Source organism: Ovis canadensis, chromosome 3 (genome assembly GCF_042477335.2).
Source record: "Ovis canadensis isolate MfBH-ARS-UI-01 breed Bighorn chromosome 3, ARS-UI_OviCan_v2, whole genome shotgun sequence".
NCBI lineage: Eukaryota > Metazoa > Chordata > Mammalia > Artiodactyla > Bovidae > Ovis > Ovis canadensis.
Genome location: NC_091247.1, coordinates 161,406,205 through 161,425,199, shown reverse-complemented (window position 1 = coordinate 161,425,199; position 18,995 = coordinate 161,406,205). Strand labels below are relative to the sequence as shown.

The following is an 18,995-nucleotide window of genomic DNA, read 5'->3' as shown; positions in this document are numbered from 1 at the left end:
TCAGTTCTTCACCTTGCTGATGGAAAGTGAAAACCTGTTGGCCGGGAAGTACTGTTAGCAAGGACCCATGCTCTCCCAGCAGGTCTGGAGCAAGGACTAGTGAGAGGTGCCTTCTGAAGCTTTCAGGTTCTTAGAAAAATACCCTGTGCAGAGGCTAGTTTTAGGAGCTGAAGTGGCATGGCTAATTCCTAAAACAGTGGTACCTCTTCCTTTGGTGTCTATTTTAATTCCAGTTTCTCCAAAGGGAGGCTACTGACTTCAGGTCTAAAGAGAATCATCTCCAGGCTTCTTTTTAAATTTTGCTTATGAGAAAGCTCTACTTTCAAAAATACTTAAAGTGGTATCTTCCCATGTGGTCTTAATATTAAGTGAAAGAAACAAGTTACAGAATAACATGTACAGTATAATCTTAATTTTGTGACTATGGTATTTCACAATACAGCACCAATTTACGAACAGCTTTTCAAGGAAAAGAGAAAAATACCACATAAAATGGATACAGTGATTGATTCAGCCTAATTTTAAACTGTTAAAATGTCTCTCAGAATCCAAGAAATACTATGTGTGTGTGTGTTATGCAGACATACAGTCCTAAAGTACACAAACATATAAATATATACAGTAAATACTATACATACATGTGGACATTCTTATAGATAGATATGCCAGGCAGAGAAGAAAAGCAGAGAAAGATATCTTCTAGAATTCAAAAAGTGGTTTTCTCTGGATGTTATATTATGGGTGATTTGTCATCTGAATTTTCCAGTTTACCTGCCATGAAATGATGCTATATTTATAGTGAAAAGAAGCAAGTTATGTTAGTAAGAGAAAGACTTACATACAGAAATCCCATAACTTATTCTTTGGTCCCCATTCATCAAGCAAAAGACCCTCACTCTTGATTCTTACTGTCTCAGGGATGATACATTTTCAGACACTCTGAGCCAGAAAGCCGACAGCGAGGCCAGCAGTGGGCCGGTAACTGAAGACAAGTCTTCATCCAAGGACATGAACTCCCCAACAGACCGACACCCTGATGGCTATTTAGCCAGGTAGGTGGACCCCCAAGCCTCCACTTCTCCAGGGGTTCTGAGGAGCTGTGGCGTCCACAGCCTTGCAGAATTACCCAGTGTGACAACCTCTGCTATTCTCTCTGTCTAGACAAAGAAAAAGGGGAGAGCCACCCCCTCCAGCAAGGCGTCCTGGCAGGACCAGTGATGGCCATTGCCCCCTCCATCCCCCGCATGGTCTTTCCAACTCCTCAATTGACCTGGGGTCCCCAAGCCTGGGCAGTCATCCCCGGGGCCTGCTGCAGAGCCGTGGCCTCAACAACGACAGTCCTGAGAGGCGGCGGCGGCCAGGCCACGGCAGCCTGACCAACATCAGCCGCCATGACTCCCTCAGGAAGATGGACAGCCCTCCTATTAGAAGGTCCACCTCATCAGGGCAGTACTCAGGCTTCAACGACCACAAGCCGCTGGACCCAGAGACAATCGCTCAGGTAGGTGCTTTGAAGAGAATATTGCATGCCAAGTACCAGGGTATGATGAAGGAGGCATTACAGGAGTTACTTTCTAGAGCCATATCATTTGTATAGAACCAACTAAAGAAAACAGGAATTAGCTCATTCTTTGAGGCCATTTGTTCATCCTAAAGGAAATGAGTCCTGAATAGTCATTGGAAGGACTGATGCTGAAGCTGAAACTCCAATACTTTGGCCACCTCGTGCGAAGAACTGACTCATTTGAAAAGACCCTGATGCTGGGAAAGATTGAGGGCAGGAGGTGAAGGGGACGACAGAGGATGAGATGGTTGGATAGCATCACTGACTCAATGGACGTGGGTTTGGGTGAACTCCCGGAGTTGGTGACGGACAGGGAAGCCTGGCGTGCTGCGGTTCATGGGGTTGCAAAGAATCAGACACGACTAAGTGACTGAACTGAACTGAGGCCATTTGTTACAAGAAGGGCCCAAATATTGGGTTGGCCAAAAAGTTCATTCTCGTTTTACCATAACATCAGAACGAAGTTTTTGGCCCGCTCAAGGTACTGGGTTCACAGTGATTTAAACAGAGACATGGCAGAAATGTAAGACCCAGGACAGTCAAACCCATCACTCCTAAATGGCCAGAAAGATTCAGAAAAAAAGAATGAGGAAAGACTAGCCCTCCCAGATCTTGAACGTATGCTTGAGCTAGTAAAACAGACAAATCAAGGGGACAGAATGAAGAACCCTGAAACAGAACATTTTTAGTGTATGATGGTGACCCTTTCAACTTAGGGAATGAAGGATTGGTCAATAAAGGAAGTGAAAAATAATGGTTGGCTGTTTGAAGAACAAGTCTACCTACTGTGTTGCTCCTGAATGCACGTGTATCTTCACTTCCCAACAGTGACTGCAGAGAAGGGTTTTGTAGGGTTTTTTTCCTAATGATTAGAATTGACAAAGTGTAAGTAAAATAATATTAATGGACTTTTCCATCATTTTTTTCCTCTGGCTCTTTTTAAAGCATAAGCCATCAGAAAATATATGTATGACAGAAAAAAAAAAAACTGAATCACTATCCTGTACATCTGGAACTAACACAATATTGTAAATCAAGTATACTTCAATGAAAAAAAAAAGAAAACGTGTGTATGGCCAGTGAAAAAGGAGGTGAAGGAGATTCAGGGTTTGCCATTAGAGTAATCTTAAAGTGTCTTAGAGCTATCACTGAAGCTTAAAAAAGTGAGTGAGAAATTAATGAAACAAACACAGGGAAGTATTAAAGATGGGTCATTTTTAATAAAGAACACTCCAGGAAACCTTCATTTTGATATGACAAATTTCCAAGCTATTTTCATTGTCCTGACTAAAAAGAATTTTGGAAAGCAATTAGGTTACGTGGAGAGTTCCATGTATTTTTTACAAAATTAATCCAATTTTAAGTGCACAATAATTTTTCAGCAAAAAAAAAAGGATTTTAATCTTTTGGGGTTTTTGTCTATTTTAAAGGCAAAGCAGAGTCCTTTGAGATGTATTTAGAGCCAGTGATATTTGACTATAATTGAATTTAATGATTTGAAAAATCCATAACATCATTGCTTATAAAAACCATATGAAACACTATTTAGGTTAGAGAGACATGGAATTAGGAGCTTAATAGTGGAAAGGCATAATAATGTCTACTTTAACCCTTTTGCTTCTAGAACTAGGAAATCCTTTAACTGTAAATCATAAAAACAAAAACTCAACAGATAAACCAGGCTCTGCATGTTTTCTCTGGGGCTAATACTTGTGAAAAACAAATCCATATATTTAGCATCAAATGGAAATCACATATGAAAATAATCACTTGTAAAGTGATGTCATCCTCACAAAATGGCTTCCAGCTGTATCCTTTATTTATCTTTCCATCTCTCATCTTCAGATTTTCCCATGAGGATAAGTGAGCCTGCCATCATGGTATTCATACCAAAAACACGCAAATTCTTTCAGTAAATAAGTAGAACCCCTGATAGAGCTTTTTTAAAAATGCAACTTATCCTTATGTGATCACTGGATCTTTGTTTATTCATTTAGCGAATCTTTATTGAGCACTTACTGTATGGCAGCTCCTATGATAGACATTATAGACAGAGTTAAATCAGTGGTCAGTCGCTGCATGAAGGTACTTGTAAATCAGTGGAGGAGGTGGGTGTGGAAATCGATTCCTGCTCTCCAGAGCTGCAAGCTAATGCTCAAGGTGAGTGGAAGTCCTGAAAATGTAGAGAAGGGGCATTTCAATCACACTAGTTCAATGGCCTTCTACCTACCTCACACAATACTCATGTGTGTGTGAATAAACAATGTAAAACAGATCCTCTTAACCTTTTTTTTTTAATTTAGTTGCTTCACAATGTTGTGTTAGTTTCTGCCATAAAGCAAAGTGAATTAGCCTCACATATACATAAATCCCCTTTGTCACCAGTGAGCACTGAGTAGAGCCCCCTGTGCCACACAGTAGGTTCTTACCTTAACCTTTTCTAAGTGTTCAGTTCAGTTGCTCAGTCATGTCTGACTCTTTGCGACCCCATGAATCACAGCACACCAAGCCTCCCTGTCCATCACCAACTCCCGGAATTCACTCAAACTCACGTCCATCGAGTCGGTGATGCCATCCAGCCTAAGTGTACAGGTCAGTAAAGTATTCACATTGCTGCATAACAGATCTCCAGAACTTTTTCATCCTGCAAAACTGAAAGTCTGTACCCATTTGAGAACAATGCCTATTTTCCCCTCCCCCCAGCTCAGGCCCTAGCCACCACCATTCTACTTTTTCCTTCTGTGAATTTGACTACCTCATATAAGTGGAATCACGCAGTGTTTGTCTTTTTGTGACTGGCTTATTCCATTTAATACCTTCAAGACTTATCCATATCATGGCAGACCTTTTTAAGGCCCGGTAACAATCCCTTGTACATATACAGCACATTTCACTTTACCCATTCCTCTGGCAGTGGCGCACATTGGTATACGCTTACCTTTTTACAACAGATACTTTATAATTTCCCCTTTATTATCTGAAATAAATGGATAGATGATATACCTGATTTTTTTTAAAAAAATATATAAAGCCCTAAATACAATAAAAAGGAAAAAATAGAAATATTAAAACAAATGTATTTCAGTTAATGATTAACTAAACTAGAAGATGGCTTCCCAGGTGGTACCAGTGGTAGAGAACCCACCTGCCAGTGCAAAAGATTTGAGAGATACAGGCTCAATCCCTGGGTCACAAAGATCCCCTGGAGGAAGGCATGGCAACCCAGTCCAGTGTTCTTGCCTGGAGAAGCCCATGGACGAGGAGCCTGGAGGGCTGCAATCCATAGGGTCAGACACAACTGAAGTGACTTTAGCACACATGCATACTAGAAGACAAATGAAATAGTGAGATGCTTTCACTTACATGTACACTTACCATAAATACAATTAAAAATGAACATTGAGGGGCTTCCTTGGTGGCTCAGTAGTAAAGAATCTGCCTGCCAGTGCAGAAGACATGGGTTTTATCCCTGATCCAAGAAGCCCCCACATACTGCGAAACAACTAAGCCTGTGCACCACTACTGTTGAACCGTTGTTCCAGAGCCCACAGGCTGCAGTTAGTGAGCCCTGTGCTACAGCTGTTGAAGCCTGCATGCCCTAGAGCCTGTGCCCCACGACGCGAGAAGCCGCTGCAATAAGAAGCTGCACACCACAAACAGAGGAAACCTCGAGGAGCAGTGAAGACCCAAAACAGCCATACGTGAATGAATCTGAAAAGTTCTTAATGTACATTGAAATGAGTATTAACTAGTCTCAACTCAGTTTCCACAATGGTGTTCCCATGGGTGATATGATTTTTTAAAGTGGTGGACCATCCTCTGTCAAACATGCTAAGTTGCTTCAGTCGTATCCCAACTCTTTGCCACCCTATGGAATGTAGCCTGCCAGTCGCCTCTGTCCATGGGTTTCTCCAGCAAGAATACTGAAGCGGGTTACCATGCGCTCCTCCAGGGGATCTTCCCTACCCAGGGATTGAACGTGTGACTCTCTCGTCTACTGTATTGGCAGGCAGGTTCTTTACCACTAGTGGTCATACAGTTCTAATCAAAGCAGAGTATAATTTACATGATGGTTTCATTCTTAGAAAACTCAACACTATAAAAATATATATGTATAAGAAAAGAGTTAAGATATATAAGATAGGTATCTAAGGAAGAGTTAAGTTCTAGACTCAGATTATTATAAAAAAATTTCACCTACATAAATGTCTGGAGGATATTAAAAAGTTGAACAAGATCTGGGGCAATTCATTGCATGTAAATTATCCAAGATACTTGCAAGATATCCAATACCTCTGCTCACGAAATGCCATCCAGTTATTTTGACATTTAAAAATACACAACATACCATATTACAGAAATGCTTTCTATGGAGCAGTACCACTAGCATTGAGACCTACTGAACAGAAGCATCAGGGAAGGCTTGGAGTGAATTTTGAAGAACTGATAGAAGTTAGCCAAGTATATAATACGTGCTCAAAAATTATCTGTTGAATGAATGAAAAAAATGTGATTTTTCATGCCTATTCACTTTTCTTAAGAAATCGCTGGTCTAAATTTAAGCCACCTTTTACCATAGATTGAAATAGAATTCTATATAAGATGTCAGCATGTAAGGTCAAAACCGCCAGAAGACTGCCAGGTGCCTCAGAACGGCCAGTGCTTGCTCTGTGGCTCCATGAGCTGTTGGAGCCATTTCATCTGTCTCCTGCACCTTCAGAGTCACAGTAGTTATGTGAAATAGCATTGAGTTTATACAGATTACACACTGCTGTTAAAACAGCCATGCTTTTTGCTAGTCTGCTTGCTTTGAAGTATGTGAGTTTCTGTGAGGCTTAAAAAGAAGAAAGTAGGGAAAACCACTAGACCATTCAGATATGACCTAAATCAAATCCCTTATGATTGTACGGTGGATGTGACAGATTAAAGGGATTAGACCTGGTAGACAGTGCCTGAGGACTATAGATGGAGGCTCGTAAAGTTGTACAGAAGGCAGTGACCAAAACCATCCCCAAGAAAAAGAAATGCAAGAAGGCCAAGTGGTTGCCTGAGGAGACTTTACAAATAGCTGAGGAAAGAAGAGAAGTGTAAGGCAAAGGAGAGAGGGAAAGATATACCCAACTGGATGCAGAGTTCCAGAGAAGGAGAGATGAGAAAGCCTTCTTAAATGAACAATGCAAAGAAATAGAGGGAAACAATAAAATGGGAAAGAAAGACTAGAGATCAAGAAAATTGGAGATAAAGGGAACATTCATGCAAGGATGGGCACAATAAAGGACAGAAATGGTAAGGACCTAACAGAAGCAGAAAAGATTAAGAAGAGGTGGCAAGAATACATAGAAGAACTGTACAAAAAAGATCTTCACAACCCAGATAATCATGATGGTGTGGTCACTCACCTAGAGCCCAACGTCCTGAACTCAAGTGGGACTTAGGAAGCATTACTACAAATAAAGATAGTGGAGGTTATGGAATTCCGGCTAAGCTATTTCAAATACTAAAAGATGATGCTGTTAAAGTGTTGCACTCAATATGCCAGCAAATTTGGAAAACTCAGCAGTGGCCACAAGACTGGAAAAGGTCAGTTTTCATTCCGGTTCCAAAGAAGGGCAAGGCCAACGAATATCCACACTACTATACAATTATGCTCATTTCACATTCTAGCAAGGTAATGCTCAAAATCCTTCAAGGTAGATTTCAGCAGTATGTGAACTGAAAAATTCCAGATGTACAGGCTGGATTTGAAAAAGCCAGAGGAACCAGAGATCAAATTGCCAACATTTCTTGGATCATGGACAAAGCAAGGAAATTCCAGAAAAAAACATTTACTTCTGTTTCATTGACTACGCTAAAGCCTTTGTGTGGATCACAACAAACTGTGGAAAATTCTTAAAGAGATGGAAATACCAGACCACCTGACCTGCCTCCTGAGAAACCTGTATGCAGATCAAGAACCAACAGTTAGAACTGGACATGGAACAACAGACTAGTTCAAAATTGGGAAAGCAGTACGACAAAGCTGTATTTTGTCACCCTGCTTATTTAACTTACATGAAGAGTACATGGGCTGGATGACTCACAGGCGCGAATCAAGACTGCCAGGAGAAATACCAACAACCTCAGATATGCAGATGATATCACTCTATGGCAGAGAGTGAAGAGGAACTAAAGAGCCCCTTGATTAGGGTGAAAGAGGAGAGTGAAAATGCTGGCTGAAAACTCAGCATTCAGAAAACTAAGATCATGGCATCCAGTCCCATCACTTCATGCAAATAGATGGGGCAACAATGGAAACAGTGACAGACTTTATTTTCTTGGGCTCCAAAATGACTGCAGACAGTGACTGCAGCCATGAAATTAAAAGATGCTTGCTCCTTGGAAGGAAAGCTATGACAAACCTAGATAGCATATTAGAAAGCAGAGACATTGCTTTGCCAACAAAGGTCCATCTAGTCAAGGCTATGGTTTTTCCAGTGGTCACGTATGGATAGTGGAGGACAGAGGAGCCTGTCATGCTACAGTCCCTGAGGTTCATAGAGCCAGACACAAGTTAGCAACTGAACAACAACAACAACAGTATGGGTTCTGTACATTAGTACTAATTATCAACTTCATCTGTCTCTCTGATTACTTTTTTCCAGTTAATTATTGAGTTATTGACACACAATACTGTATATAAGTTTAAAGTGTATAGCATACTGATTTGACTTTTACACATTATAAAATGATTAGCACAGTGGGTTTAGTGAACATCCATTATCTCATAGAGATGTAAAATTAAAGACACAGAAAAAAAAAATGTTTCCTTATAATGAGAACCATTAGGATTTACTCTCTTAACCACTGTCATATATAACCTACAACAGTATCAATTATCATGTTGTAAATTACATCCATAGTACTTATTCATCTTATAACTGGAAGTTCATTTCTTTAACTGCCTTCATCCAGTTGCCCCAACCCCCCTGCCTCTGGAAACCACAAATCTGATTCCTTTCGCTATGAGTTTGTTTTTGAAGTATACTTGACTTGCAGCGCTAATTCCTATAATACAATCTGTGCTGATGTGCTCAGTCGAGGCCGACTTTTTGAAACCCCATGGACTGTAGCCCGCCAGGTTCCTCTGTCCATTGAATTTTCCAGGCAAGAATACTGGAGTGGGTTGCCATTTCCTTCTCCAGGGATAACACGATCTAGTGATTCCACATTTCTATACATTTCAAAATGATCACCATGATAAGTCTAGGTTACCATCTGTCATTTGTTTTTCAACAGGATATCGAAGAGACGATGAACACTGCTTTGAATGAACTCCGAGAACTGGAGAGACAGAGTACAGCAAAGCATGCCCCCGACGTGGTGCTGGACACCTTAGAACAAGTGAAAAACTCTCCCACCCCCGCCACCTCCACGGAATCGCTCAGCCCTTTGCACAACGTTGCCCTCAGGAGCTCAGAGCCTCAGATCCGTCGGAGCACTAGCTCCTCCAGTGACACGCTGAGTACTTTCAAGCCTGCGGTGGCACCCAGAATGGGCGTGCAGCTGAAGCCCCCAGCCCTTCGGCCGAAACCTGCTGTTCTTCCAAAAACAAACCCGACCGTGGGACCCGCCCCGCCTTCCCAAGGTCCAGCAGACAAGTCCTGCACAATGTAACACCCAACTGAGCGTGGCCATCTGGGGTGACGATTAAAGAGAGAAGACGGATTAGTGACAAAAGTCAACGATCCATAACGTGCGTTAGTCGTGTGCTTATAACTGGAGATCTTTTGGCTTTTCTATGTTCTCGAATGTAATGTCTAAGATTAGCTAAATTAACACGGGCATTTGTATTTTGTAATTTCTTTTTTTTTTTAATAACTGGACATATGCCATTTTAAAGACAATAGAAACACTTAGACTTACTTGAAAATCCAATGCTGCACCGTTTGTAATGAACACAGCACCGCTCTGCCCTGCACACTGCACAGTGCTTCAGGCTTAGTGTAGCCCGGTGAGTCAGAAACACCGGCCTCTCAAGGCAGGAGAATCTAAGTAAGTGCCAGGCCCTGGAGTGTAGGCAGTGTTGGTCGGTGGCACTTGGGGTGAGGCTGAAAGGTGACAATGGTATTGTTTAGTAGCTGACAGTGAGTACCTCTGATCTCATGCAGCGAGGTTGAGACCAGCCCTTGCTGCATTCTTGCTGTTGTCACAGTGGGCTGTTCCCAGTGGGATTTGCAGCCCACTGCCCAAATGAGTAGGATTGTCTTATTCCTAACAGTTAAATCTTAGCAGGGGGGGCGCTAGAACCTCTGCAGTTACTGCGCCAACTAAATCTGGGAAAGAGGAGGGGGACAGTCCTCCAGAGCTCCTGCTGGACTCTTTCCCTGAGCCTGATCAGGCCCCAGGAGGGTTTCCAAGTTCATCCGCTGCATTTAGCACAGACTAGAACAGTCTAATTTTCAAGACTGTCTGGTTACCCTATTCTGTCCACTCCTTCAGAGATCTGTTGTTGCCTAGAAAATAACTTCCAGCTCCCATGAAGCCCTGTGTTTTCCTCTTCAGCAATGGAGAAAGTGCTTGGTTCACCTGGCCTTCTCTTCCCCTGACTAGAGGATCTGGGTTCCCCTAAACATGCTGCAGAGGCCTGTTGATCCTAAATTGAATCCCCACCTTCCCTCGCCAGCTGTCTCTTCAAGCTGTGGTCTGGTAAGAGCCAGACCAAGGCGGGAAGACATCCCCATGGTTCTAGGATGATCTCCCAGTTGTTCAGCCTGGAACCAGGGCTTGCTTTGTTTTTTCCCAACTGGTCTGTACATCACTCACATAATCAGCTGCAATCCATCGGGATCCTCTTTCTCTGACATCTCTGACCCATAGACAGTTTTTCTTTAGCCCATATTTTTGCTCTGTTTCCCCTCTATCTTAAAAAGAATACCTTGAACTCAATTTGCTTTTGTCTAAGGTACAGATCACCGCTGTTCTATCAACAGCCACTTAGACCATCTGTAAGCCTTTTATCTACTCTGTCACTGAACTTATTGATGAAGAGGGTTTGTTTGTTTGCTTTTGGGGTTTTTCCCCCCTAAAAATGGATAGCCAGAACTAATCCCTCTGGACCACTTTGATTTTAAACTGGCAACCAATCGCATGCCCACCTAAGAGTTACAGTATGGACTTTGATTTCTCAGCTCAATGGGGAATCCATCAATGTGGAAAAAAATGGGGATCTGTACTAAAATCAAGATCGTTACTTTGATCTCTACCTCAGTTTGCCAGTCTGATCATTCTAATGCAAAGAGAGGTTTTATTTATGAGGTATTGTTACCTTTGAAAGTCACACTGCTGGTTGCTTGCCTGCAGCCTGATTTCACATATGGACTAAAAAGTGAAAAAAATTACTTCAGGTATTTCCAGGTATTGTAAACCTCTGAATTTTTGCAACCATCCTTTTTGCCCATTTTGATAAAGAGACCCAGCTCAGCATCTTGTGCAACCCTCCCAACCTTTTCCTTGAGCTTTATTAGTCTTTCAGCACCTTTGGAAACCATGGAAACCCAGCCAGGACTGAGCTCTGAGTAGCACCAACCCTTCTGGACAATCTTCCCAAATGTCTGGAACATTGAAACTTTTAAGAATAATCTCCCAGTTCTTTCTCGATTCCACTTTGGTCTCTTGATTCTCTATTGTCCAATAGGGAAACAGAAACAGAGAAAGGAGTGGAAGTAATTGTGGAGGAAACTTTAAATCTTTTCGCAATTAAAATAAAGATTCTTATAAAACCACTTCCTTATTTGATGGACGAGACATCAAAAGAGAAGAGGTGTTTTGAACTTACTCATTTGGGGAGGGTTCTTGTACAAGCTTTAACTTAAGTGTTCCAGATCTTGCTCGTGCAACGCCATTTCTTCAGACTTCTCCCTGGTAACCTTCCCCAGTGTCTCGTCCCTTTGGTGTTGACACCTGTGATGGAATGAGGACTGCCTTTCCACCCTCCACGTCAGGACTCTGCTGCCTTGGAAGGCAGAGGACACGCTGCTCCAGACCTCAGAGCCTCAGAGGCTGTGCCTTCTTCCAGGAAACAGCTCCTAACACTCTCCCATCACTCCCTTTCTTTACCTGTCTCTGTCTTCTCTCTATTACTCTGTTGTCACCTGAGGCTTTCTTTCCCTTCAATTCCCAGGAAAGGATGTGACCTCAGAGTGAGTAAGGACTCACTCAGGACTCACTTATCCTTACTAGTAAAAGTCTAAGATTCCAAGGATAAGACAAGGTGGCCCCTTCACAAAGGATCAAAAAAAAAAAACACCCAGTGAGTTCCTTCAAGGGTTTACCTGCAAGCGGTCCTCTTGACAGCCACAAGTGTAGCCCACAGTGGGGAAGTGGGAAGGCACAAGGAATGGGAAGAGAAGAAAGAAAATAAGTTCCTAAAAGGTTATACCCCGGCTTTAGGAACCTTATCATAGATCCTCATGTGCAGTCTGGGAAGTGAGTCATTTTGGTGATGGGTAAATGAAGTTCTACAAAGATTGCCTGACTCCACTTACACAAGAATATGTATTCACAGCTGATATAACTGAATGTTCACATCCCATCCATAGAACTCACTTGAGTAGATTTACCAAATTGGCCTTTGGGTTTGGGTGAGGATGCTTGCAGTGAATCATTAGCATAGAGTGAGTGGTTCTTAAAACATATTTTCTGATGAGTGTTCTGTAAATTATTTCAGTTTGTTGAATGGCCCTTTGTAGAGCTCCATGTTCAAGTTGGGCATAAATGTCATTGTTTAACAATTTTGCACGTTTTCGCACAATGTAATCTGACTTTGATGCCCCTTGAGCAATCCATAGAATAATGTACAGCAGGGTCCCACTTAATCTACTGAAATGAATATAAGCAGTGATCAATGGATATAGAGCACCAAGGGTCAAATTGTATGAGTTTTCTGTCTTTGTTCTTTTGCCATTCCCAAAAATGGGTTCATAATTTAATTAAGAAAAAGGAAAAAAAAAAAAAAACCAGGGACATGGAGGTCTCCTTAGTATTCGGGAATGAGACATAGCCTCTAGGGTCTATGAAGTAAAGAAACTTTAGTTTGGTAATTACAGTCTCTGAAATCCAAAGTTTAAGAGCCTATGGTTCTGTTGGGTTTGGAAGACTTCAGATTTGGGATGTCATTCCTGACCACAGTAATGAGAGACCATGAATGCAAGAAATGTGCTGGGGGCTGAGTCTTGGCTCTGAGTTACTTCCCATAGAGACTTGGAACTGTGGGGCAGCTTAGAAGTGAAGACTCTTCCCACAGAGCTCCCTAATGGAGGCTAGCACCTGAACTAAAAGCCAACCTCCAGCTGGGCTGGGGTGTCAGGCGTGGAGCAGGGTGACTCTGGCACAGCTTTGTTCAGATCAATAAACTGGAAATTGAGCTTTCACTTACCCACCCTAGTATACTTTCTTTAAAAAAAAAATAGAGTCTGTATTATAATCAAAATGGTACCTGTATCTTAAAATTATGTAGGGAATTTTGTATGTTTAAATAATTGTACTGGGTTCCATAATGCTTATCTTAGAAACTGTTTAGTAAAAGAAAATATATAAGCCGTGCATTTGTGAATGCCCCCCTTTAGAACATTCATCCAAGTTCGATGTATAGTGTGATGGTTATTATAGACGTTTAAAGTATAGTAAGTGGCTGTGTGACAGGAGAGACTGCTATTTACCTATTGACGTAAGAGTTAACTCCTGCCCACGTAATTAAATCAGTATTGTCCTTCCCTGTTGGTTTGATCAGTTGCAGTACTGGTGGCTTCCTGCTTGTGACTGTTACCTAATCGTGTCAATGTACATCTGTAGTATGTACATGTGAAAGTGCCTTTCTATTTTAGAGGAGTCTTAGCCTTGCTCTTTACTGTTGCCCCACACCCAGTTCCTCGCCCACTCAAGTGTTTTGAAGCTTAACTCCCCTGTCTCCCAGCGTCTTCGCCATGCCCGCCTTCCTATGCCTCGGTGCTCAGTACTGTCCAGTCTTGCGTCCTCATCCGTCATGGTCAGTCATGGTCATCAGACATCGTTTTCCTCTTAGCCGTGACTGTGCCTTTCCCTCCCTACAGTCACTCTCTGGGTCCCCGACACCTCACCCTCCTCCCTCTCCCGCTCACGTGCTGCTGATGGCCATCCTGCCCTCCTGGGCTCTGTACTGCCTCTTACCATGACATTTCCTCGTCTCTGAGGTGAAAGTAGAGGGGGATGCTTTTCTAGTTCTGGAAGGGAAAAAAAATGTTTTGTTGATCTGTTGTGACAATGCACTTTTCTGTATAGTACTGTACATTTTCGCATGTACCATTCCAGGCTTCAGTATCCAGTCAGGTCTGTTCTTCACGGTGTATCTTTATAATAAATAAGATAGTGCTGGCTGCCTTTGTCTGCTTCCAGTTTGGTCTGATTCTCTGCACTTTTCCATTACTTTTTTTCTCATCACTATTAACCCTTTAGAGAGCTGAGTTGCCTGCCTTTTTAATGTTTTTAATCTCACTTTCATTGTTGTTTGTGAATTTGAAAATGGTGCCTCATTCATAGCGCCTTGTCCATGAAGCCAGGGTGTTTTAGAATAGTTTGGAGACCCCTGTGAGAGAACAGGTCAGGAGGATCTTAACTAAGCAGCTAAGAAAGCACAGTCCTAAACATTCCGGATTGAATTTTTTCCTTTGAGAAGGAATTTTTGACATAGTAAACTTTGTCAAGCTGACTTTGGGATTCATTTGAATACGCAGAAATGCAATCCTCAGGTTTAGACTATGTTTAGAATCCCCCCATGTATAGATATTTTATCTTCAATCTTACCTTTTTTTGCCCCAAATTCTTGAGGACTAGCAATACATAATATAGCTTTATAAAACTGTATCAACAATGTGCAGATTATATCAGCAAAATGTCAGATTGGAACATTCATGAGATGTAAAAAAAAAATGACATAAATGGAAGGGAATAAACTTATCGAATCATAAAATACATAGAGAAAAGTATAGAAATCATTAATATAAGAGTTTTCACAAAGTGATACCCTATTGCATCCACCCCCAGATCAAGAAACAGCATTGTAACAGCCTCCTAGAAGCTAGGCTTGTGCCTCTCCAAAGTTAATCAACATCCTGACGAGTAACACCATAGTTTGGTTTTGTCTGTTGTTTTGACTTTCTACAAATGGACTTGCAATATTTAGATTCTCTCTGGCCTCTTTTCTTGCCATTTTATGTTCAGGAGAGTCCATGTTGCTAAATATAACTGTGTGCTCAGTCATGTCCAAATCTGGTGTGACCCCATGGACCGTAGCCCGCCAGGCTCCTCTGACCATGAGATTTCTTAGGCAAGAATACTGGAGTGAGGCACCATTAACTACTCCAAGGGACCTTCCCAACCCAGAGATTGAGCTGCCGTCTCCTGCATCTCCTGCACTGGCAGGTGGATTCTTCACCACTAGTGCCACCTGGGAAGCCCTATAGTGGCACCAAATGGTCAGTACTGAAATCAGACTGATTAGGTTCTTTGCAGCCAAAGATGGAGAAGCTCTATACAGTCAACAAAAACAAGACCTGGAGCTGACTGTGGCTCATATCATGAGTTCCTTATTGCAAAGTTCAGGGTTAAACCGAAGAAAGTAGGGAAAACCACTAGGCCATTCAGGTATGACCTAAATCAAATCCCTTATGGTTTTATAGTAGAGGTGACAAATAGATTCAAGGGGTTAGATCTGGTAGACAGAGTGCCTGAAAAACTATGGACAGAGGTTTGTAACATTGTATAGGAGGTGGTGACCAAAACTAACCCAAGAAAAATAAATGCAATAAGGCGAAGTGGTTGTCTTAGGAGACCTCATAAATAGCTGAGAAAAGAAGAGATACAAAAGGCAAAGGAAAAAGATATACCAAACTGAATGCAGAGTTCCAAAGAACAGTAAGAAGAGATGAGAAAGCCTTGTTAAATGAGCAAGGCAAAGAAATAGAGGAAAACGAGAGAATGGGGAAGACTAGAGATCTCAAGAAAATTGGAGATACTGAGGGAACATTTCATGCAAAGATGGGCACAATAAAGGACAGAAACAGCAAGGACCTAACAAGAAGAAGAGATTAAGACAAAATGGCAAGAATACACAGAAGAACTATACAAAAAAGGTCTTAATGATCCAGATAACCACAGTGGTGTAGTCACTCACCTGGAGCCAGACATCCTGGAGTGTGAAGTCAAGTGGGCTTTAAGAAGCATTGCTATGAACAAAGCTAGTGGAGGTGACAGAATTCCAGCTGAGCTTTTTTTTTTTTTTTTAATTTTAAAATCTTTAATTCTTACATGCGTTCCCAAGCATGAACCCCCCTCCCTCCAGCTGAGCTTTTTAAAAATCCTAAAAGATGATGCTGTTAAAGGACTGCACTCAATATGCCAGCAAATTTGGAAAACTCAGCAGTGGCCACAGGACTGGTAAAGTTCAATTTTCATTTCAGTGTTCAAACTACCATACAATTGCACTCATTTCACATGCTAGCAAGGTAATACTCAAAATCCTTCAAGGTAGTCTTCAACAGTACATGAACTGAGGACTTCCAGATGTACAAGCTGGGTTTAGAAAAGGCAGAGAAACCAGAGATCAAATTGCCAACATTTGTTGGATCATGGAGAAAGCAAGGGAATTCAAAAAAAAAATCTGCTTCATTGACTATGCTAAAGCTTTTGACTCTGTGGATCACAACAAACTGTGGAAAATTTTTTAAGACATGGGAATACCAGACCACCTTACCTGCGTCCTGAGAAATGTGTATGCAAGTCAAAAAGCAACAGAACCGACATGAAACAACAGACTGGTTCCAAATCGGAAAAGGAGTACAGCAAGACTATATATTGTCACCCTGTTTATGTAATGTATATGCAGAGTACATCATGTGAAATGCTAGGCCTGGACCACTCACAAACTGGAATCAAGATTGCCTTGGAGAAATAGCAATAACCTCCGATATGCAGATGATACAATTCTAAAGAGCCTCTTGAGGAGAGAAAGAGTAGAATAAAAAGCTGACTTAAAACTCAACATTCCAAAAACTAAGGTCATGGCATTCAGTCCCATCGTTCCATGGCAAATATATGGGGAAGAAGTGGAATCAGTGACAGATTTTATTTTCTTGGGCTCCAAAGTCACTGCGGACAGTGACTGCAGCCATGAAATTAAAAGATGCTTGCTCCTTGGAAGGAAAACTATGACAAACCTAAACAGTGTATTAAGAGAGACGTCACTTTGCCAACAAAGGTCTATATAGTGAAAACTATGGCTTTTCCAGTAGTCATTTATGGATGTCAGCATTGGACCATAAAAAACGCTGAGCACCAACAAATTGATGCTTTCGAACTGTGGTGCTAGGGAAGACTCTTGAGAGTCCTTTGGACAACAAGGAGATCAAAACAGTCAATCATAAAAGAAATCAACCCTGAATATTCATTGGAAGGACCGATGCAGAAACTGAAGCCACTTTGGCCACCTGATGCAAAGATTCAAATCATTGGAAAAGACCCTGATGTTGGGAAAGATGAGGGCAGGAGGAGAAGGGGACAACAGAGGATGAGATGGTTGGATGGCTTCACTGACTCAATGGACGTGAGTTTGAGCAAGCTCCAGGAGATAGTGAAGGACAAGGGAAGCCTGGCCTGCTGCAGTTAATGGGTTCTCAGAGTCAGACATTACTTTGGGACTGAACAACAACAATAAATATAAACATAACATGATAACTGTAGTTTTCTCCATTTCTGGGCTGTATAGAATTCTATATGAATATGCTTAGGTTATACTTCAGTACTTCCTGATTAAACTTTTAGAATGATATGCAGAATCTCTAAACATGGACAAATTTATGAAAAAAGAAAGGAAGATCACCTGTTCAAAGAAAATGTTTCCCCAAACATAATAGAATGACTTTGAACTTAGCCATTAAATGGAACACCTATCTGAAAGCAGGTAAGTACCACTTTTGGACCTGAGAGGTGGATTTAGAGGCTGGTCCACAGAACAAGGACTTTCCAGGTGGCACTGGTAGTAAAGGACCCACCTGCCAATGCAGGAGACCTGAGTTTGATCCCTAGGTCAGGAAGATCCCCTGGAGGACAGTATGGCAACCCACTCCAGTATTCCTTCCCTGGAGAACCCCATGGACAGAGGAGCCTGACAAGCTACAGTCCATAGGCTAGCAAAGAGTTGGACACAGCTGAAATCACTGAGCACACACAGGAACAAATGCCAAAATCCAATAGGATTGTCCCAGAAAAGCCCCACTGTCCTGCTTACCCTTCACTATTATCCTCAAATCCATGAGCCTCGACCAGCCACAACCCTCCCAATCTGTGCCTGCATCCCTCACTCCTGAATTAGAGTTCCACGTGGGGATGTCTTGTTGTCACCTCCCACTGCTCATATGCCAGCATCCTGTGAGAATAAGGAAGGCAAGGAAAGGAAGTTTTCTGGCTCCTACCTTGAGTAGTTAGGACTCAAGCACAAAGTTCCCAAGCTTGATCCGAAATGCCCAAAAGTCTGGAAGCCAAAAATTATGGCAAAGTCCATTCCATGGGTCTTATATCCCCTTTTCGATTTTGGAAAATAGGGTTATGATCCCTTTGGGAAATAATCAAGGTGAGGTTCATCATTCTTCAGTAGACTTTTATCTCTACAGTGGATAGAAAACATGCCTTCTACAGTGAAAAATGGTGATTTTTATTAAGATTACTCCTTAGTTATTCCTGGAATGTTAGGTCCATGAATCAAGGCAAAGTGGAAGTGGTCAAACAGGAGATGGCAGGAGTGAATGTCAACATTCTAGGAATCAGTGAACTAAAATGGACTGGAGTGGGTGAATTTAACTCAGATGACCATTATATCTACTACTGTGGGCAGGAATCCCTTAGAAGAAATGGAGTAGCCATCATGGTCAACAGAAGAGTCCGAAATGCAGTACTTGGATGCAATCTCAAAAACGACAGAATGATCTCTGTTCGTTTCCAAGGCAAACCATTCAATATCATGGTAATCCAAGTCTATGCCCCAACCAGTAATGCTGAAGAAGCTAAAGTTGAACAGTTCTATGAAGACCTACAAGACCTTCTAGAACTAACACCCAAAAAAGATGTCCTTTTCATTATAGGGGACTGGAATGCAAAAGTAGGAAGCCAAGAAACACTGGAGTAACAGGCAAATTTGGCCTTGGAATGTGGAATGAAGCAGGGCAAAGACTAATAGAGTTCTGCCAAGAGAACGCACTGGTCATAGCAAACACCCTCTTCCAACAACACGAGAGAAGGCTCTACACATGGACATCACCAGGTGGTCGATACTGAAATCAGATTGATCATATTCTTTGCAGCCAAAGATGGAGAAGCTCTATACAGTCAGCAAAAACAAGACTGGGAGCAGACTGTGGCTCAGATC

At 41.9% G+C, this 18,995-nt stretch overlaps 1 protein-coding gene across 3 annotated transcripts in view; it reads left to right on the top strand.

Annotated features, from left to right (window-relative positions):
* Positions 1–13,953, top strand: part of SRGAP1 (SLIT-ROBO Rho GTPase activating protein 1) — a 298,264-nt gene extending 284,311 nt beyond the window's left edge. For all 3 annotated transcript variants that reach the window (XM_069584751.1, XM_069584748.1, XM_069584750.1), the window contains exons 20-22: positions 918–1,052; positions 1,162–1,501; positions 8,840–13,953. In XM_069584751.1, the coding sequence (XP_069440852.1) occupies positions 918–1,052; positions 1,162–1,501; positions 8,840–9,217 (853 nt within the window). In that variant the 3' untranslated portion in view covers positions 9,218–13,953. The remainder of the gene's footprint in view (positions 1–917; positions 1,053–1,161; positions 1,502–8,839) is intronic.
* Positions 13,954–18,995: the final 5,042 nt, after the last annotated feature.